A 22,328-nucleotide genomic window follows, 5' to 3' on the forward strand; every position below is an offset into this window, starting at 1 on the left:
GGTTGAATTTAGTGGTCACTCCTTGTGCAAGCAGGCATGGAGAAATCAACTTTAATGACCCCTAAAGTCGACAGAATAGGTTTGGTGGTGTGGACTCATCGTTTAGAAATTTGACCCAATGCGGCTAAGTTTGACCTAAAATCCCAGTATAGACCAAGTCCAAGTAATTTTTAACTTATTCTTTTCTTATTTTAGCCTCTGATCCTACCACATTTTCATTGACATTCACACTAGAGACAGACATGTAGACAAAAAGCCTCAAACCTTCAAAAATTCTCTCTCCTTAAGCTCCAAAAAAATAGGATGCAAATTACTTTGTCATGTTATCTTTACTGTAAACCTTCTAAAGAGGTCATGAATATGAAGTAGGGCTAATGCACAATAATTCCTATTAGTATAAATAGAAATCAACAGGAAACAGACCAAAAAGTTCAACTACATTTTCTCATCCATTTAAAAGAGTAGCTCAATTAAATTCATCTGCTAGACTGACTGTTGCTAGAAAGTGTTGCCCTGTTCTACAATCTAACCAGGAGGTTCACAGCTTTAACCTTCTGCTTCCAAATGTCACACACATATACTTATACCAACTTTTCCATTATTTATTGTCAGTATAATAAGTACAGTCACTGTTCCACAGTCCATGTCCTCCGAGTCATTACAATGTGCATAGATCAGCACATGAACATATAGACTGTCCTCTTAAATCCCCTAGCAACTGATAGTTTCTCTTTACTTTCTTTATATGGAAGTGCTTTCTATATAATGCAATGACAGACAAAAGAGAATCAAGTACAATTTTTTTTAATAAAGATATAATTACAAAAAGGTAAAATCAGCTCAGGAAAGGCAAATTACTTTAATAGATCAGTTTAGACATTTCACATAATAACTCACATCCATTTTAAATACTATTACATAAAGCATGGTGAAGAAAGGAATTTCTGCTGCATAATTAGAAAACTCACAATACAACTTGCCAAAAACCAAAACAAAGCCAAATGAAAATAAATACAGTCCATGCCAAACAGTACAAAAATGAAATCAGCAGTCTCTCAACATGAAAAAAATCCTCTTCTTCTTTTAGTATTTTCCCATTCTAGTACTTTGTTCTGTAATTGGTGTGAGGCTAACTTTAATTCAAGGATTGCTGAGCAGTTCTGATTTTGTTCTATTAAAAAGCAAAAAATATAAACTATTAAACATGACAGAATTTCATTTTAAGTGAGTCTTTTATACTATCCATTGATAAAGATGCAATTAGAACTACCCATCACTAATTTTAAAGTATTTTAGTAATTTCTAACACTGATCTAGAACCTCACATGGATGAACAGCTATCTGTACAGAAGAAACGTTAACTGGGGCAAAGCACTGAAAGTTAATGTATGTTCTCCAAAGCACAAACATTTTATAGTTTAATAATGAGTTTACCCTTTGGTGTCTGTCTTTTCACCGCTGCAGTCCTTGGATTTATCTTCCTCCTTAACATCTAAAAACAATTAAGGAAAACACACAGAGTCATGCTTGAAATATCTGAAAGGATTCCAGAAACATAACCTAAAACAATTTTCTTAAGATTGAGAGAAAAAAATATCAAGAAACCAAGATGCCTATTCATGTCTTAGACCTAATTAAACAAACAACTTACGGGAAAAAATGAGGAGTCCTATGGCATCTTAGAGCAAGGCTACTCAACTCTGGAAGCCCCAGGAGCCACAATGATACTCTCAGCACATGCTGAGGGCTGCAACTTAATTGTGGTTGTGTATACGTGCAAATATATGAAAATAGCTTATTTTACACTGAGAGGCATGAATTCAAAGCGCTTCCCATAATGCTCCAGGGCTCCTGGGAACTCCTCCCTGGGGGCTAGAGATGCCAACACCCTGTACCCATCTGTTCCAGCCAACCCGTCCGCTTGCGTCTTTCAATGCTCACCCCGTCTGGGAGATGTTTCGCCGTTGTGGAGCGTGTTACCAGTGGAAGCCATGTTCAAAGGATCCCACCCGTGGGCTGAGTGTTGAGACCCGTGTAAACCCAAACCGCCCTGCAGGCCACAAATAAATAGGCCACATGCAGCCCGTGGGTTGCATGTTGAGTAGCCCTGTCTTAGAGATGAACAGATTTATTCAAGTATAAGCTTTCGTGGGTAAAACCCACTTCATGCCTCGATTTTGCAGATGCAGACTAACAAGACTACTCCTCTGAAACATACCATACCTTATGTCTTCAGCTACACAGAACTTTTTTCATTCACATCTACATTAGAGCTAGACAAATTATTGGCTTCAGGATTTGAAATCACAATGACAAAAATGTGCAATTAAAACAACACTCCTGGTCTGTAAGTACTGTTTCAGAATCTATACAAGTATTCACTCAAGGATCATTTCAACAGTTAATTTATTCTTTGTGCTAGTGGTTGTAGAGTATCTTACTAAGGATGTTAAGAACTAGTCGACTATCTGATAAGCAAATGCTTATCAGATAGTTGAGTTGACTAGTCGATTCCACCCCCCTTGCTGCCTCTATCAGAGAGAGGCAGCAAAAGGCAGGAGGTGCGGGGGGGAGAAATGTTCTTCAATGCGGCAGTGCTGCGTGGAGACTGGGGTCATCTGGGGACTCCCTAGCTGACACTGGGCTCCCTGCAGCATTTCTGTGGAACCCAGAGTCAGCTGGGAAGTCCCCAGCTGATCCCGGGCTCCATGTGGTGCTGCCGCTTTGAAATGCTGAGTGGAGCCCAGGATCAGCTGGGGACTCCACAGCTGATCCTGGACTAAGAGCGCGGCATTTCAAAGCGTGCAGAGCACAAGTTCTGGGGAAATGCCGCACGGAGCCCAGGGTTAGCTGGGGAGTCCCCAGCTGACCCCAGCGTCCATGATGGCACTTGCACTTTGAAATGCACAAGAGCCCCCACTGAGGACTTTTGTACATTCCAAAGCTGGCATGTCATGTGCAGCTCAGGGCCAGCAGGAAGTCCCTCTGACTCTGGGCTCCACAGGAGTGTTTCTGCTTTGAAATACACAAGAGCCCCTGGGGGCTATTGTGAATTTTAAAGGGTAAGTGCCTTAACGGAGCCCAGAGTCAGCGGGATTTTTCCACTGGGCCTGGGCTGCAGGTGGAGTTCCTTATTCCTCTTTTGAAATGTAAAAGAGCCCGTCCAGGACGGGCTCTTGTACATTTCAAAGGAGGACTGTGGAAGTGCTTATCGACTTGTCGATGGAAATTCCACTGACTACTTAACTAGTAAATTACTTGTTTGTTAACATCCTTTTTTCTTACTGCTAACAAAATTCACTTTCAGATACAATCCTATAATGGATTGGAAAGAACAGTTATAAACGACATTATACTCTTACCTGTTTTTTTGTCCTCTGCCTCTTTCTTGTCTTCTTCTATTCTGGCCTTTTTTGCTCCTTTCTTATGATCTGCAACATTTCGTCGTCCACCCTCCCCTTCATCTTCAGAATCAGAGAATTCTTCATCACAGGCTATCCGTTTATCAGAGGCTCGAACTAGCATTTAAAATTTTGAATAAAGATTAAAGAAACTTCAAACAAACAACACAAGAAAGTTTAACTGCAATAGGATTGGTTTTGAGCAACTGATTAGGAGACGAACAGCAATTTGTCCTCTAATCAAGGGATAATAGAATAATGCACAAAATGTTACAAGATACCCTGGGGTTAACTCTTAAAAACAAAGAAATGTTACAAAGACAAGTGAAAATCAGCTTATTTGGTACTTCTTAAAAAGTACTGAACAAATTTAGAAGATGACTAACTGCAGCGGGGAAAAGAATTATGTTTACCATAGTTAGGCAACAGATTTAAGATGCTAAGAAGAGACTGTGCAGCTACTGCTATGGAGATCATGAAAAATTAAATGAGCAATTATCTCTGAACATCCTTATTCTGAATGGTACCAAAGTATCGGCTAACTGACTAATCAAATAGTTGATACATGATTGCATCGACTATTTGATTAGTTGATAGGATGCCTCCACCTTTGAAGTGTAGCAACAGCCCCAGGGCTGGTACTACACTTCAAAGGCCAAAGCGCCAAAGCCTGGGGTCAGCTGGGGATTCCCCCCGCTCACCCTGGGCTCTCCGCAGCACTGCTGCAAGGAGCAGCTGACCCTGGGTTCCATAAGGTGCTGCTGCTTTGAAGTACCTCCTTCTCCCTCCCCACCCCTTGCCGCCTCTATGTGATAGATGCAGCAAAGGGAGCAAGGGGAGAGGTGGAGAGGGGTAGGAAAGCAACTAGTCGACTATCCTGTTTACTATCTGATAAGTATTTGCTTATAGTCGACTACTCCTTCACATCCCAAGTTCAGAAATAATATCAATCTTTACAATTCTATGACTCATACAACATAGGCCTTATATTAAAAACCAGTTAAACCTGTTGTAATTGATTAACAAAGAGATCTAGCCTCATCTCATATCTACCAAATATCCAACACAACTCTGTAGATTTTTGAAAAATTCTCTCATTTCACTGTACGAGCTATGTTTATTCATTTAATGATGTTTCTGAAGGGACGTGGCATTCAAAAGCTTAACAAGTTGTAACCCACATTCCCCTTGGGTTTGCTGTTGTTCTGGGGAGACTTCTGGAGTCAGATATTACATCCTGACCAAACCCTGTTCCTGCAGCAAATTTAGAACAAAAGGGAGCCTCTTTGATGCTCCAGATCGCTGATCCAGGTAGAAGCCAGGTTAGGGTAGGCTTAGGCCTAAATCAGAGCAGCTGATTGAGCTCACGTACCTAGAGGCCCAAAGGGCCCCTATTCAGATACTGGAAGGAAATCTCTAGGGGCTGGGTCTGTCAACCGGAGTGGCAGAAAATAGCTAAAACAGAGATGAAGATTGGCCCAATACGTCTAAAATGGCCTTACTCCAGGGGCATATTCTAACAAGACACCTAAAGATAACTTTTCCTACTAGAAATGCGTTTGTCTGGATCTTCTCCGTCCTCATCTCCACTGTCTTCATGAACAGCATCCTCAGGAATGGCTTGCATCTGTACTCCAGGTGCATGAGGCAACATACGCAAGTTCTCAAATAAGCGCTGTCTGTAGGTAAAGTAGCCAATGGAAAAGTTGTTAAAAATAGGGAGAGAGAGAACTTTTCCTGCAGTTTCTGAATATTTAATCATAAAATGTTGACATAAAATTGTTACGTTTTTCTTTTTTTGGGGTCAAACCTGTTGTACAGTGGAAAGAGGCAGGTTTTTCTTACTAGAAGGGAGCATCGCTCCAATAATTACAGGCTGCCTAGAAAAGTGGCAACCAAGGATGGTATTTTACAAAAGACTCTAATGCTTGAAACTATGGCCAAAACTAGACACATAAAGCTCATGACACTATCTACATTTTTTGTTAGTCTGTAAGGTGCTGCAGGACCACTTTTTTTAAAGTTAGTTATTTCAGATATTAACATTCTGCTGCCTCATGACTAAACCATTATAACCAGCTTGCCAACAGAGTGGCCATGAACCACTGTCTTATGCCCACCATTATTAGTTTGTCACAACAATGCACAAAAAGTTTAGCCTATCTTTCAAGAAGGAAAACTAACAATTACTTTATCTTACAGAGAATGGCAGTGATCTTTTCATTCTTACAGATATAGAAATTGTTTTGCCATTATTGCTGAACTAAGAACAAAGTATTTTAATTATACTCATAAATCCTTACATATAACATGAACTATTGGAGCGACACAAAAAGACACTTCTGTAGGTGTGTTACTTAGAATAAAAAATGGATGTTTCTCGAATACAAACATACGCTCTTTAACAATGACCCAAGATGTTTTAAAACGACTTTAACAACCCAAATAATTTGCAGCATGAAGTTAGATTTAAAATTACAAATAAATATTTTCAAATATTGTCCTAAAATTTATCTTCCTATTCTGTTATTAATTCAGTGTTCTGGGTTTCCTCTGCTAGAAAGGAGATTACAAATTCCTGAAGCAATTCTACTTTACTCCGCTTACAGATGTTTGGCATCATAGAAACAGAACCCTGAATTCAGGTCAAAGCAAATAATTTTTTCATATATTTTTATACCTTTCATAGTAAATATCGTAAAGTTGCGAGTATAGGGCACTCTTTTTTTCCCGTTTTTTTAACATCAAAGTCGGGGTGCGCATTATCCATAGGAGGTTTTTTTAAAAAAGTTTTAAATTCATCCTCGGCAGGCACGAACTGGGCAGGGAGGGGGTCAGGCACAGGCTGGGCTGGGGCGGGGGCGGCAGGTGCCAAGCTCAGCACGTGGACAGCTGAGCAGGGGAGGCTCCCCCAGCAGGCACGAGCTCTGCACGCTGGCAGCTGAACGAGGGACGCTCCCCCGGCAGGCGTGAGCTCGGCGTGCCGGCAGCTGGGTGAGGGAGACTTCCCCCTCCCGTTGGCAGGCGAGAGTTTAGTGTACATGAGCTCAGCTGGGCAGGGGGACCTCGCGGCAGGTGTGAGCTCAGCTGGGCAGGGGGCCCTTCCTTCCTATGCATACCTTAAAATTTGAGTATAGATAAGAGTTTAGTTTATTCAAGAATTTTGACCTTTAAAAGGCAGATGCGCATTATACATAGGTGCACATTATACTCGAGATTTTACGGTATTCCCTGTGTTCAAGCACAAAAGACCTCATGTTAATGGAAATAGGATAGTTCTGCACCAGAAATGGAGGGCAACAGGATTTGAAGGCAGTTCTCAGGAGAGTCTGCAATTCATGTTTGGTGCTAGTACAATTCTTGTAAAAAACAATCAAGACTAAGGGGGCTTACTTTTTGAAAAATCAGTATCACACTGGTAAATACTACTCATATAAAATTATGACTTTAAACTCAATCGATGCTTCAAAATGAAGGCAAAGCAAATTATTTTTCCCTAAAATATTAAAGGCATCATCGCGACAAGTACTACTATATAAATAAAAGGAGATAAAGATAAGGTTAAGAACATAAGAATGGCCATACTGGACCAGATCAAAGGTGCATCTAGCTCAATATCCTGTCTGCCAACAGTGGCCAATACCAGATGCTCTAGAGGAAGGGATCACAACAATCTCTCCCTGTGACCCACCTCCAGAGAAACAGAGGCTAGGGATACCATTCCTACCCATCCTGGCTAATGGGCACTGATGGACCTAACCTCCATGAATCTATAAAGCTCTTTTTTGAGCCCTGTTAAAGTTCTAGTCTTCACTCCATCCTCTGGCAAGGAGTTCCACAAGTTTGATCAGAAAGGAAATTTATAAAATATTTCCAACACAGATTATGATTTTCAGAGATTCCATTATCAAGGTAGGACATAACTACTTACTTGATCTTTTCCATATACTCTGGTGTGTTCTGATTTGTCATATTTGATGGACTAATATGAAGTTTGAAGTCTGGTCCAAAATACTCAAAATAGTCATTGTATGGCAACTCTTTAAAAAAAAAAAATATTTCAGCCACCTAAAAAAAGCTTTAACAAAACCCAAAAACAAACACCCCCCCCCCACCAACAACCACTTCCACCACCATCTTGCATACAATACATAGGCTGCACCACAGGACTTTAAATAGCATACTAGCAAACTTCAGATATTGCATGAATATACAACTACAACTTAAAACGCTTTTAAGTAGAAGACGAGCACTGTATAGTGTTTTCCCTTCAAGTTGTTACACATAGATGATAGATGAACGAACTGAAGTTTGCTGGTGGAGAGCCCCTGAGATTGTTTCTTATGGCTGGAATACACCTATGATATCTGGGCAATGCGATCCAGGAGAGAATGACTTCAATCCCAGTAAATGCAGTACATGAAATCTCAATGGACAAAATGAGATGGATTTCTTTAGTTATAAGATAGGAAACAAATACTGGAACACTGCAACATGATGCAATATTTTACAGGCAAAATACCTAAGAAACCCTAGAAGGGTTTTGAGCAAACGATTTCCCCCTGGGATAATGATGATTTGGACTAATATATTGGGTACAAGGCATAATATGGAGCAGTAAAGCCTCTTAAGGCTGGATAAGACCAGGAGGAAAGTGAAAGAAGGTGGCTAAATTCATACATAAACAAGCCCTCCTTGGTTATTCCACATCTGACATCTCTTACTGGATACCCTTGTTATTCAGGGAAGATGGGATATACCTATTTGATTGGGAGGCAGATTTATTTGTGTCAAATATTAAGAAAGTGATCAGTGAATAACTAGGAACCTGCCAGAGTTTGGGGGAGGCAGTCAAGCACAACTAACACATGTCCAATGCAGGCACTCATTACGGAAGGAGAACAATCATTTTATAAAAGGGATTGGAACCAGATGATATAAAGGAAAGCCTACAATAAGTGAGCTGATGTAGGGGCTGGAGCTCCTACATGTTACAGCAGGGACCCAATCCCTCTTCCTGCTCTATCCCCTTTAACCTTCTCACAAGAGAGGGAAGCTGAGACCAAATTGGACCTTACGTAGAAATGACTAAATGATTATCCTACACTGTACAATGTACTTTTGTACTCCCAGATATTTCAAGTGAATAAAGCAGAGGCCTAATTAAACCACATCCCTTGCCTTTTGCTCCAGCAGGACAGACAACATATCTATACCACCACAGCATAAGGTTATGTCTACACTGGTAAAGTTTGACAATGAAAGAGCTGTTGACATGCAAAAGCTGCTAAAAGTGAAAACTGTGTCAAACTGGTTTTTCTGCCTCTCACTGTCAACATTTCATGGCCACATTGTTAGCATCCTGTTGACAGATAGAGCAAAGCAATATGAGTAATCATCCCACAGTGCAGTGCTGTGGGAAGGTAGAGCTGATCCCTGCACTTCTTGGGATTACCTGTGAGCTCTCCATGCTGAGGAATGTCAAAGCAGCACAGCAGTCTCTCCAGTCCTCTCCCTGAAACAGTGGTTTGCCTGCCATTATGTTCCAAGCAGGGCAGAACAGGAGCATTCCAATTATTGGTTCTTTGTGCTCCAAATAGAGCAGCTCACTCAGCTTTCAGATACTTCCCAGGCCTTTGAAGGGAGGGGGGAGGGAGGAGCGCACGTCTGCACAGCCATGAGGGAAGGCACTGTGGGATACCCACGGAAGTGAAGCCAGTTCTCTCGACAAAATAAACAGTAGAGTCCACACTGGTTTTTTGTTGACAATAAAGGGAGGCGAAAGAAAAGTCTCTTTCAGGAGTAGAAGTTTTCTGTTGCCAAAACTGGGTATTTTTCACTACAAAAGTCGAATTGCAGTGTCAACGCTCTCACTGTTTTGTTGCCAAAAAGGCAGTTTTTAGTCACAAAACGTACCAGTATAGACAAGACCTTAGAATCTGTTGTCCCAGAAATAAAGGTCAGCCACAGAGAATGAAAAACAACACTTAAGAATGAAAAGCACTGCATAGAAAGGGGACAAGGGGTGAGTATGTTTAAGAAACTTGAGGGGAGGAAATGATTCTTTAAGGATACAGTTAAGAGAGATCCTGGATAGGATACAGTTTAGGATTTTTAACCTTTTAAGAGCCAGGGAAAGGTGAACTGGATGCTTCAGAAGATGCAGGACCAAATCTGCTCTCAGGCATAACTAAGTCAAGAGAAATTCTACTGAAGTCAGTGACACAGTAATAAGAGAATCGAGCATAAACTGCCTAGGTAAGTAAAATGATGGAATTAGCAAAATCTTCCAAAAACAGAGAGGAAAAAGGTAAAACGATAAAACCACCAGATAACTCATAAATTTTACTATTAGGCTACATTTGGAATGGCTTAAACATATGTTGGCCCGAGTCAAGACTCTTGACACTTCTGGTGTGTCTATTTTAGGGTTTTATACTGCTACCCAGTCTCATAGTAACTGAGTCCCTTCCAGGAAAAATCAATACCAACAATAAGTCTCTAATAGGGAAAAACATATTCAAAAATAGGTTACCATGAAAGATTTGCAATCAAGAAATTTATGGCTTACGGTAAAAGTTAGCCTCATTTAACAAAAGAAGTGAGAAACAGCACACTGGTGGTTCTCAACTTTTCCAAATTACTTTACTCTTTTGAAGAGTCTGATCTGTCTTACACACCCCCAAGTTTCACCTCATTTAAAAGCTATGTGCTTACAAAAATCAGACATAAAAATACAAATGTTACAGCATTCTATTAGTTAAAAATTGCATACTTGCTCATTTTTTGTGAAGTAAATCAATTGGAATATAAACATTGTACTTACATTTCAATCTACAGTACACAGAGCAGTATAAACACCAAACAGCTTGTATGCAATTTTAGTTTGTACTGACTTTGCTAGCAATTTTTATGTAGCCTGTTGTAAAACTAGGCAACTATCTAGATGAAATGATGTACTCCCTGGAAGACTGTTGTGCATTCCTCTTCCTTCCCCGTGGGGGTATCCATACCTCCAGTTGACAAATTACTAGACTCAATGTCTAAGATTAAAACAAAGTTGCACACACCACCAATTACAATAAGTTCCTGAGGGATGCTGGATTTTAGGTGATGAAAAAGGTGTTACCCATCCAGCATGAACCAGATAAACAAGTTTAAAAGTAACTTTGGTTCTTAGAAACCAATTGTACAATTCTTATGGCAGTTTAGACAAAAGAATATATTTAAGAATTAGTATTTACCATTAGGAATTTCACAATCTAAGGCAACAGCAGTTTCATATGTCCAACATCGAGCAACATTACGAATAGTATATCCTCCTCCTCCTAACATCAGCAGTGGCAAGTTAAAAGTCTTTACAACCTCCACACATTTAGCATGACCTACCAAAAAAGATTTAAAAGCAAATTAAAAAAATGAAATAACTTAATTTCTATTCAAACCATCAGATGAACCTAATTAAAATGAAAGAGTGCTAGAATTAAGTTTCAGTGCAGCACTTTTATCTCTTCACTGAATTAATCTCAATTGAACGAAAATAGAGGCAGGATTGGTGAATGAGAAAGACAGAAAGCAAAGAACAATATTTCCATAACATTTTCTTCTACTTTTCATTAACGTCTTCACAATACTATCTTTTCCAAACAGTTATACTTTTTTATAACTCACATAGGTATGTATGTATGTATGTATGTATGTATGACCAAATCTAGGGCCAGATTTTTGGATCAGTGCAGAGGAGCAGCCACAAAAGAAGCAGGCTGCAACAACCCTATTGCCCCTAGTTCCACATTCAGCCCAACTCACTTCAGAGCAGTGTAATCAGTACAACAGTTGATTAGATCCCTAATGAGTTATATGACAGAAAGAACATCAGTTATGGAGACAAAATCGCCATTTAGAGACACACAGATAGATACTGTACTTTCTGGGTCTTTTGTGCTGTTGGAATGTCACAGAAGAGACCACATAACAGGTCAGGATCTGGCCTTCCCTCAGGCTATGTCTAGACTGCAAGCCTCTTTCGAAAGAGCGCGTCTAGACTACAATACGCAGATCAGAAAATCGATCCGCTTTTTCGAAAAAGAGCGTCCTGACTGCTGGACGCTCTTTCGAAATTAAAAGCCACCCGGAACCGCTTCTGCCAGGGCATGGGGGCAGCATTTCCTTCCGGGTGCTGCTGCCTGCCTGCCCTTTGCAGAGACGCGGCGTGGTTAAAGGGACACTCCTGAACACCCGTTGCTCTGCTTCTGCAGCTGCCTTTGCTGTCCCTCTAGGAGGTAAGCAAGGCATTGCAGTGCTGGTTTGGAGTGCTCAGCTTCCTGGGATCCCCCAGCAGGTTCTTTGTTTGGAGGTTTTTCTGTTTTAGACCCATTTTTTTGGCATGGAGACAGAGCTGCCCCTGGGCAGGCGATGGCCCCACGCCATCATACTGCAAGTGTCGAAAAAGGCGTTCTTCCTTGTGCAATGAGGTTTACCGCCGTCGAAAGAAAAGCCACGTTCTTTCGATTTAATTTCAAAAGAACGCGGCTGTAGTCTAGACGCAGGTGAAGTTTTTTCGAAAAAAGGCTACTTTTTTCGAAAAAACCCCTGAGTCTGGACACAGCCTCAGTGTTTATTTTTGTGGGTTAGGCATTGGACTGGAAATTAGGAGTTGTGGCGTCAGTTTACAGATCTCCTGAATACTTCATGAGACACCTTAGATAAGCCACTTGGGGTGGGATTTTTTGAAAGAATCTAAGAAAATGGATTTCAACCTGAGAGTCGTTTTGAAGGAGGAAGAGCCAAGTGCCCCCTGTATGGCTAAAGTCCCAAGTCCTGGTGCAGCAACATGGGCTACAGCCAGGACTGTGGAGCTGGAGCCTGGAGCTCTGGTGCCCCCATGGGTTTCAGGCCTCAGTGTCCCATATAGGATTGAAATTGTGACCTGCATGACTGAAGCACCAAGCCCCATTACTCCCATAGTGTAGAAGCTCCAAGCCTAATGGGGAAAGTTGGGAGGACGTGAAGGGTGTTGCCTCCCAAGCTACAGTGACTTACCCAGAAAGGACCAGTCCCAGGACCCCCTTTTCTCCACCAGGCCACTGGCCGTGTTGGAAGATGGAGCTGGGAAGTGCAGGACGTCTGCTGTTCTGGCTGGTGCCATGGAGTGGGCAGCCATGGTGGTTCCCTGTCTCTTGCTGCTGGTGCATGGCATTATAGCTGCTCCTCAGTTCCCTTTAACTATTTGTACAACCAATTAGAATCGCCAGCATGGAGGCACCTCTCCAGGACTAGCAGAATCCTCAGGGAGCAGCAACTACAGGTGGGTGGGGCTCTGCTGGCACACAGCTCCTAGCTACCGTTCCCCACACAACACCACAACTATTCTCCGCTGCACCCTAAACTATTTCCGTGCCTACACACAGCCACAAGCTATTGCGTGTCTGTACCAAATTACTTCACACTGTGCCTAGTTACCCCCTGCACTTTTCAAATCCTTTGAACTGAGGCCCTCTCTCCTTTGAGTTATAATTTTTGCTTGCTTCCTCCCTGCCAACACACCCACTGGGTGGCCTGCTGAGGTGAGCCATGGGTTGGAGGTTTCCTACCTGGGTCTCATCTCCCCACAGATGTCAAACTACTACCCAGCCCTTTCTAGCAGTTGGAGTCCTGAGTTCCTCCCAACGCCTACAGGAGCATTGTTGGGGAACTTCAGAAAGAAAAGTTTGAGAACCCTGATCTAAGAGACCCTACATCTTTTAAGGGAACAGGTCTTCCTAACAGCATGTCTAGCTAAAGCTTTAAGAATTGTCACCTTAAAGAAAATAGTAAGGATTAAAATATGTTTGAAGTGTGTAATAGTTACTAACAAATGTTTAGCTTCTTTTTTCTTTAGAAAAGTGTAAGGACAGAACTAATAAGTATAAAAAAAGTTACTTTTCCTCCCTATTTTGTTAATATACTTGAACTTCTGTACTCCGGGTGTCCCTAATCCAGGAATACCTGTTGTATGGAGGAGGAAGCAGCTCTGCACCACAATGCCACTCCCCTTCTCCCAGCTGGGGGAATGGAAGTGCAGCGACACACTTCACCAATGGCTTTTTCCAGCTGCCCTCATAGTGCTGGGGGATATGGAGCTACATGAGCCCTCAGCAGTGCCAGGTAAAGGCCCTTGCCTTCTGTGGTTCAGCAAATCTTTAATGGGGCATAGCCTGTTTTCTAGGGTTGCTGGCTTTAAGAGGTTCAAATGAACTAACATATAATTTTAACTGTAGATATTGAGGAAAGTATTTTTACAATTATTAAAATCAAAAGAGTTCTGGGAAATGTAATGGTGACAAACGTTAAAGTAAGGCATGGCACTTTAGTTTACTAGCAAATTAGTGCTGAAATTAATATTCTTAATTCAAGATTAAAAAAATTATTCACAGTTAAATACAGCTAGTTACAAAGTGACCCCACAGTTACAGACTATGCACATAACAGAAATTTAAATTCAGCATAAAATTTTCAAAATCATGGATTTGGTGCATCACTCCACAATTTAAAACTGAGCTGCAAAGCTATGGAAAATGAGGGAATAAGAGGGAGGCCCAAAGAGTTCTAAACCAAGAGGAATTAAAGACACAATGGAAAAACAAAAATGCTCGAAGAAATAAGAACAATAAGAATGCACAAAATCTAAAGAAGAACTGGTTATGGAAAAGGTGGAAATGCAAGTTGCTTAATTTTATTAAAAAGATACGAAGGTGGGAACGAAAAACAACTGGCTCTGGATCTCTTTTGGCTTACCAGATGGTGAACGGACTGGGGACCAGAAGAGAACTAATTTTTACCAACTTCACCCTCTCTCCCTCAATCATATTATTTGTTAATCATCTGGAGAATGAAGGTTCCCTTCTTCTAAACAAAAGGGAATCAAGTCCATGCATTCTAACTAAAAGCCATTATTGTGAATCAATGAGCATTTTCTCTATTGTTTACCTTTGACAGTAAGATTAAAACACCCCAACCTGTCACCAGATAATGAATCCGCTCCACACTGCAATACCACAGCACTGGGCTGGTACATTTCCATCACTTTGGATATGATCTATGAACAGTAAAAAATAGCAAATCTTAAATTCAACCTCACAACAATCAGGCTCAACAATCTAAACTCAAATAGTGTTTAGACAATACTCACTGGCTTGAATATTTGCCCATATGATTCATCATCGATACCATCTCTCATTGGAAAATTAACCGCATAATATTTGCCTTTTCCAGCTCCAATGTCCTACAAAGAAAGTTGACAAACTATTAAAAAAAGATGACACCACTTACCAAATCAGAGTAATCCATGTATCTTAAAAAGGATATATGCTATAATTCAGAATAAAAAGGCAGCTAATTTAACTCCCTATTCTTCTATAAGATCATTCTGAAGCATAAAATGAATACGCCAAAACTAAAATGGAGAAAGCGCACAACCCCCAAAATATTGATTTTTAAACGTCATGATTGAGAGAGCAAAAAGCCAGTAAAAATGGAAGCTTTTAAACTATACTTGCAGATTGGAAGGGACCAGACTGCCATATGGACAGTAATCTCCCTTCTCCCACCCCCATTGGTTGATGCATGAAGTAACAAAAACACCCTTTAAAATAAGCCATACCATCACAAAAATATAAAATGTGTCATAATCTATAAAGTGATGGATATGAGCAGTGCAAAATAGATGCTTCCTTTCTGCTAAACAAATGCTTCCAATTAAGGAGATAAAAAGCTTCCAAATAAAAGTCCAAAAATTATTATTAATAAGTCCAAAAATCATAGTAAGCAAGAGGATTTTTGTAAATGGCTTAACATTGGTCAATTACCAAAGAGCACTATAGCTGCCAGTTATTGTTTTAATTAAGTTGACCCAAGACCCAATGTTACTGGGTTAATTGGAAAATGCTTGCTGCACACATGGTAAATTTTACAGAGGGCCAAATTTGAATATTTTCCAATTTTTTGTAATTGAGCAGTTGCATTGGTAGTACAATAGCAATCTGTCACCCGAGGAAACTTACAACCCTGAGCTATCCCTCCCCTCCTAAAAAAAAAAACAAAACAAAACAAAAAAAACAGTTAAGGACACCAGCAATCAAAATGAATATTACTTTTTCCAGGTTTTTGTTCAGTTGAGTAAAACAGAAATGTCTGTTTTGTTTGTGATGAACCCAAATGTCTCTTCCATTTTTTATTTCAGATATAAAATGACAGCAAAAAAAATCAATTAATCGTACAGCTCTATAGAGAGGGCACCTAAAGTAAAACATGTTCTTTATGATGGACACAAGCTGTGTTTTATGTTTCAATGGAGGCCACCTGAATTTTGGAAATTATCCAGAGGGAATGTGTGAGAGGGAATTAAGAGTCCAGTGATATGGACAAACAGATGCTATTTTGATGCAATCTATTGGGCTAAGAGAAATATATTATATGGTGATATACTAGGCATTTGCACCACATACTCACTCAAGTGGGAATGTTTGTTAATTCTTACTTTAGAGGGCTTCTTTGAGCCTTCCTTCGCTACTAGACTTATAAGCTCTTTTAACCGAACAAATGAAATCCTGACATTTTCTATCTGGGAACTGACGAAGTGGGTCTTTGCCCACGAAAGCTTATGCTCCAATAAATCTGTCAGTCTATAAAGTGCCCCAGGACTTCTTGTTGTTTATCTGGGAACTGATAGCTACAGGAGAACAATTAAGAAAACATCTCAGTGCATATATATTTACAGTTGATTCAAAAGATAAATGATTATGACTGTGTGGGATGGAGGTCTATCACAGTTGAGGTATCATTTGTCATTCTGAAGGCCTGGGATAAATTTTTTTTCCAAGAACAGAGAAGACACTTTTCTGTTTGTTTTCATTTTATTTCAATCATCTAAAGATTTTAAGTCTTTGTATTCAACATGGCTAGCTTAAAAAAAAAAAATCAAAAAATCTAGACAGCTTCATGAGAACAGACCTCTTACTGAGCACTGCAAGCCTTCATAAGAAATTCAGGTTTATCAAACAATGATAGCTTTTTGCCATTACAATAACAACCCTGATTTAGCTCCTTTTTGTTTGAATCAACACTACCACCTTGTGGCCAGTCAGGTTATACCACAAAAATATGAACTTTTTTTTTTTTATAAAAAGTGGTGAATATATAAGGAATTTAAAAAAAAACAAGCAACTCTAGAAATGCATAATTGCCTCCATAGCCAGAATTAGAGGAACATTCTGCATATTAATGACTTAACATGTAACGATTAGTCTCCAGAATATCCACTGTCATTCACCAACTCCGCCTTCCAGCTCCAATGTGGGAGTACTAGTGATGTTGCATCACATAAGATTTCCTGGAGCCATTGTGAAGATGGCAAGAAGATGATGGTGCCTTTCTACTTTTCACAATGACATTGTGTGTGATTTTAAAAACTTGAACTATTTAATGCTCTTCTGAAAGTTACAATTAACTCCTCAAAGACAACAGATGTCACTCACATATCACAGGCTGGAGGTGTCAGAGTAGGAATATAATCCATAATGAATCTGTATATTACCGTTTACAGCCAATAATATACAATAGCCTTACTATTGGAGGTATTAAATTTTTAAACTCGGGGCTGTTGGTATACTTCAAAGGTGAAAGTGCTGTGGGGAGCATGGGGACTTCAGCCAGCCCCGGATTGTACACGGCATTTCAAAGTGGCAGCACTGCGTGGAGCCTGGGGTCTGGCCCCAGGTTCCACATGGCACTGCCGCTTTGAAGTGACCCCTTCTTTTTCTCCTCCCCGCCCTTGCTGCCTCTTTCTGATAGAGGCAGCAGGGGGAAGCGACTAATCGACTAGTCATTCACATCCCTACTCTGTGCCTATCTGGGCAATACAGGATCTCTGTGCCTATGTTTTCTATTTGCATTTAACTATCTTACTGTAGTTGCAAGGCTTAATATGTTAGTAAGTAGCTAGTTAGTAAGTAGCTTGTGACAGATGAAGCTTTTTGGTATCATTACATAGAGGGCACCAACAAAAGTGCAAAGCATTAACATTAAGCAAAATGAGAAATATATCCTAGGGATATTAAATATCTGTTAATTGAACAGTTGATTAACTTCATGAATTCCTTTCCGTTAGTCGACAATTCTACAGTTTTGGGGGGAGGGGAGGATGTGAGGCTGGCAGATATTGCACTCAGTCTCACTCTCGAGGAGCCCCCTGCCACTCTGCACTGCTGCCTCTGTATCAGAGACAGAAGCACAGGGTGCCAGGTGGAAGCTGGTCTGCAAGGGGAGTCAGTTTGAAAACCAGCTCCTCTCACCCACTGGCTGTCTGTCACCCTGTGCTGCTGCCTCTGATATAGAGGCAGCAGTGCAGAGTGGCAGCAGTTCCTGTCGGGGGGGGGGGGGGGAGGGGAGGGCTCTGAGCTCCTGGACCTTGTGCAAGCCATAACTGAGCTGCGCTGCCTGCCTGCCCAACTCCTAATACACTTTAAATGCAGAGCTGGAGTGGAAGTAGGTCTCAGACCCAGCATGAGCCAGGACTGAGACAGACTGCTTGCCTGCCCGGCTCCTAATACACTTTAAATGCAGAGCTGCAGCAGGGATAGGTCCCAGACTCATCGCAATCCAGGGCTGAGTTAGTCTGCTGGCCAGCCATCTAAAAAATTTACTGGTGGAGGGGGAGGGGGAGGTAAGAGGGAAATGCGTGTAGTCTATAGCATTAACCTATAAGCTTTTGCTTATTGGTTAATCAACTACACTATTACATCCGTAAAATATCATCCAACATAGTTGGCATTTTTCAGAGACACATGATCTTAGCCAAACGCCTAGAAGTATTGTACTGTAAATATCCAAATTTTGATTGCTTGTGACAGATGAACTTTCCAACATAACGTTTTTAAACATGTGACAATCTTTTATCTGCAAAGAGCATCTATTTTTCCTACTGTATGTACATGGTTAAAATGCAGAGGCCATCATCAAATATGTTACATATATCTTCCTAACGAAATGGCAAAGTCTAGATGATTTAAGTCAGTTATATTTGAAACTAAGGCCAGGTTTATAAGAAAAAAAAATCAACCTAAGATACGCAATCCAGTTATGACAATTGTGTAGCTGGAGCAGATATACCTTATGTTTATTTTCTGAGGTGGCTCCACAGTGGGAGAAATGCTCCTGTGAACCTCCCTCACTCCTTGCAAATGCGAGAAGTACTGCAGTTAACGGGGGCCCCATCAGTGTTCAAAGTAGCGGGTCTTTACTAGACATGCTAGATCAAATGCTAGAAGATCGATTGCCACAGCATCAATTTACATGGCAGTTAAGGTATGCCCCAAGCTAGTTAGTAAGTAGCTTGTCCATTTCCATTTGAGTAGACTTTTTTTTAAGCAAATTAAAAGTCCTGAAAATTTCCTAGGTGATTTCTGAGGATCTGACAGAAAGCTGAGTATTCCAATGAATATGTCTTTTGTTCCCCAAATGTAATTGAAATCAGAAGAAGGAATTATCACTAAACACTAAAACATTTGCAAGAAAAAGTAAAAGCAAAAGGTAGCTTAACCAAGTGGTAAATTCACATCTGACCATACCCTTAAATCCCCTGTGCCAGGAAAATATTCGCCATATTTATGGAATGATACTGTCATGACTCGGTCCGTTGTATAAAATGCTTCTTCAACACCATCACCATGATGGATATCAATGTCAATGTATAACACTCTTTGGTGATATCTGGAAAAACCATACATATACATGTGAAAAAAGGCTGCAAGAGAAAGTGGTGTGATTCAAATCAGTGATCTAATGAGTCAAGGATGTTAATATGACCCATATCACAAGGTAAATGTAGCACAAGAAATTAAATCTTATCTAACCCAATGGTTCTCAAACTTGTACAGGTGACCCTTTTCTCACAACAAATATCTGAGTAGCCCTTCCCCCCCATTATAAATTAAAAACTTTAACACCATTATACATGCTGGAGGAAAACCTGGGTTTGGAGTGGAAGTTGACAGCTTGCAACCTCCCCCCCCATGTAGTAACTTCACAAGTTCCACCCCCCATGTTGAGAACTCCTGATCTAATTATGAAAGCATAATTGAAACTACATATGCATTCAAAAAAGTAAATGTAAAAACAAAGATCAACTGATTCATTTCTTCAAACCATACTACATTTAACCTCAGTCTGTTACCAAGTAAAAATCTGCATTTTGAAGACCAATTCTCTCCCATATCCACTACTGCTGTGTTAAGTGGGCCTACAAATTTACCCTAATTGTGAGCTCAATTTGAGTACACAGAGAATAAGAGTCACAATAATTGATCAATGTTGACAGAACAAGGTGCAAAAGCAAAACAAAAAACTGAATTAGTGTAAACAAAAAAAATGTATTGATATAACTCAAGCACTGGTAAACAAAAAGAGTGTAGAATCAGAAGTCAGAGAATCAATATTGGTATTTTGGAAACTAGGCCTAGTCGGTGAACAAAATAATGGGAAGACAGGCTATTTCACCCATTATTTCCCTCTGGAGACATCAAGAAGAGATTCGGGCAGGGGTAGACTTGGAAGCAGACTATTGTGACATTATATGAAAAACCAAAGGAGAAGGAGCAAGTTCCACCATCGTGGCTGCCATTTCCACTATCTCCTGAGACCCCAAGCCTCTGATGGCCTAATCCTGAGAAATATCCTGATAACATTGGGACAGAGACAGGGACCAGACAACATCACTACCTCCAGCTGAATCTCAACCACCACTTGGAATGGGAGACTGTCTCCTGAGTTCTGTCTAGAATAGATCCTTTACCTTTTAGGGATGTAAGCGACTAGTCACTCTCCCCCTGCCCTGCCATTACTGCCTCTATCAGAGGGAGGCAGCAAGGGAGGTGGGGGAGAGCGGGGGAAGAGAAGCAGGAGTCAGTGCCAGTTCCCCCAGAACCATCCAGACCTGGGGAAGGGAGGGTCTTCGGTCCCTGCTTGTGCCTGTCCAACTGCTGTGCTATCTCAACTTGATGTGCCTGATAGATTGGGGCCCTTTAAATTGAAGAAACAGTTAATCCAGTACTTCGAGGTAAACTTACCTAAAAAGATGTTGTTTATATTTTAAATAAAGTGACAGTCAACTTAAAAATGTGTCTATATATTTCCACCTGAAAATTTTGTATTTTATATTGTTACAAGTAATCCCAAGGCTACTGGTAATTGAAAGGTCATTTTCTATCTATTTTTCCATTTTCTAGTCTTTTTATTTGTGTGTTGGACAACACTCTAGGTAGTCACTTTCGCTGTTTGGTTAACAGTCAGTTATATTACTCCTTTACTGTTGTAGCAGATTTTCTCTGTGATCTTGTCCAAGAGAATGCCCACCAACAGCAGCAGTAGAAAAGTGGAATCGAAGTAGCAAAGTAGCAGCAGACAGGCAAAAGCAGAGAGAGAAAAATAATGGGGGGGGAGAAGGGAGAGGAGAGTTAAGGTGGAAAGTTTAGACCTGACTATGTGTATCGGTGTTGCTCTCATGCTCAAACAAAATATCCTTACTTTAAAAAGGAGCAGGGAAGAACCACCTCATATATTTTTTTTTAATATTAGAAAATATGCTCTAGGAAGCACATGATTTTTAAAAAATATGGTTAATTTCAAACTGAGAGTCGCTTTACAGAAGACACTCTATAAGCTTAGGATCTCTAAATTAAACCCTGTCAAACTTTTATTTTCCTTCCTTGTATGTGATTTAGAATAGATTTCTTATTGTACCCCTAAATGGGGACAGATTTTTATTCATATTGTACTGGTTCATTGTTATGAAAAATTCAAGCCACCTAGATTGTGCATTTCATATTCACCTTCGAACACTTTAATGCCCACATTTGATATTTACATCATAAGTTATTCTTCAATCTCAGAAGAAACTTACTTCAACAGCTCTAGAATAGCAAGTACAATATCATTGACATAACAGAAACCAGATGCCTCTGACTTCTTAGCATGATGAAGTCCTCCAGCCCAATTAACAGCCATGTCAGTTTGTTGTCTGTTTAATTTTACTGCCCCAGCTAAAAACCAAGAAAAAAAGTTAAATGTCTTTGAAAGTATTGAAGAATACCTAACAACATTTCCTGTACTAAGATTAATTCTTTAAACCACTTCTCACAAGGCCTGCCTGAATTTACTTTTCAAAAGCTTTAAAATATTTTGTATTAAACAGTCTGTGTAATTGATAGTTTTTGAAGCTTCACAAAAAGCCACACACACATTATTGCGATCAAGTGCTCAAAAGCTGTCTCTCTCACCAACAGACCATGATCCAACAGAAATTACCTCATACATCTTGTCTCTCTTCTATCTCAGCACCAACACTACTACAACAATACTGCTTACCATGATTAAAGCATTGTATTGCTTGGTTGTAATTGCCGCTGCTATATTAATATCTTAAAAAAATTAAGAAAGCCACAAAGCCCAGATATACAATATATACCTACCTACAGAGCCTCCTGTTGATAGTTGGCAGAACTCAAACAGTCCATCAAACACAGGACAATCTTCTCCAACATTAACTGTGTAAAAAGAGTATTGTTAGTTTTCAAGTGCACAGGTATTACAAATATATCTTACTCAAAACACATGTAATCAGTAGAACAGTTATAATTCAAGTTCAGTTGCCATTTTCACTGCACTCTGTGGGTGTCTCTACACTGCAAAGCTTACCTCGAAATAAGCTACGCAAATTGAGCTACGCCAACCGAGTATCTTATTTCAAATGGTAATATACAAAAACCTGTAGGAGAACACTTCAATCTCCCTGGACACACAGTAGCAGATTTAAAGGTAGCCAAAAAAACTTCAAGAACAGACTTCAAAGAGAAACTGCTGAGCTACAGTTCATCTGCAAATTTGACACCAATT

General features: G+C 40.2%; 1 protein-coding gene across 1 annotated transcript in view; it reads right to left on the minus strand.

The window, feature by feature from the left end:
• Positions 1-788: 788 nt before the first annotated feature.
• Positions 789-22,328, minus strand: part of HDAC2 (histone deacetylase 2) — a 38,009-nt gene continuing 16,469 nt past the window's right edge. Inside the window, exons 4-14 of the mRNA XM_075924001.2 lie at positions 21,905-21,979; positions 21,337-21,475; positions 19,007-19,148; positions 14,572-14,664; positions 14,370-14,478; positions 10,646-10,786; positions 7,333-7,441; positions 4,950-5,080; positions 3,363-3,518; positions 1,435-1,492; positions 789-1,171 (exon numbers count right to left, since the gene is read on the minus strand). Of these exons, the coding sequence (XP_075780116.1) occupies positions 1,141-1,171; positions 1,435-1,492; positions 3,363-3,518; positions 4,950-5,080; positions 7,333-7,441; positions 10,646-10,786; positions 14,370-14,478; positions 14,572-14,664; positions 19,007-19,148; positions 21,337-21,475; positions 21,905-21,979 (1,184 nt within the window). The 3' untranslated portion in view covers positions 789-1,140. The remainder of the gene's footprint in view (positions 1,172-1,434; positions 1,493-3,362; positions 3,519-4,949; positions 5,081-7,332; positions 7,442-10,645; positions 10,787-14,369; positions 14,479-14,571; positions 14,665-19,006; positions 19,149-21,336; positions 21,476-21,904; positions 21,980-22,328) is intronic.

The sequence above is a fragment of the Pelodiscus sinensis genome, chromosome 3, assembly GCF_052426305.1.
Source record: "Pelodiscus sinensis isolate ZL-2025 chromosome 3, ASM5242630v1, whole genome shotgun sequence".
Classification (NCBI taxonomy): domain Eukaryota; kingdom Metazoa; phylum Chordata; order Testudines; family Trionychidae; genus Pelodiscus; species Pelodiscus sinensis.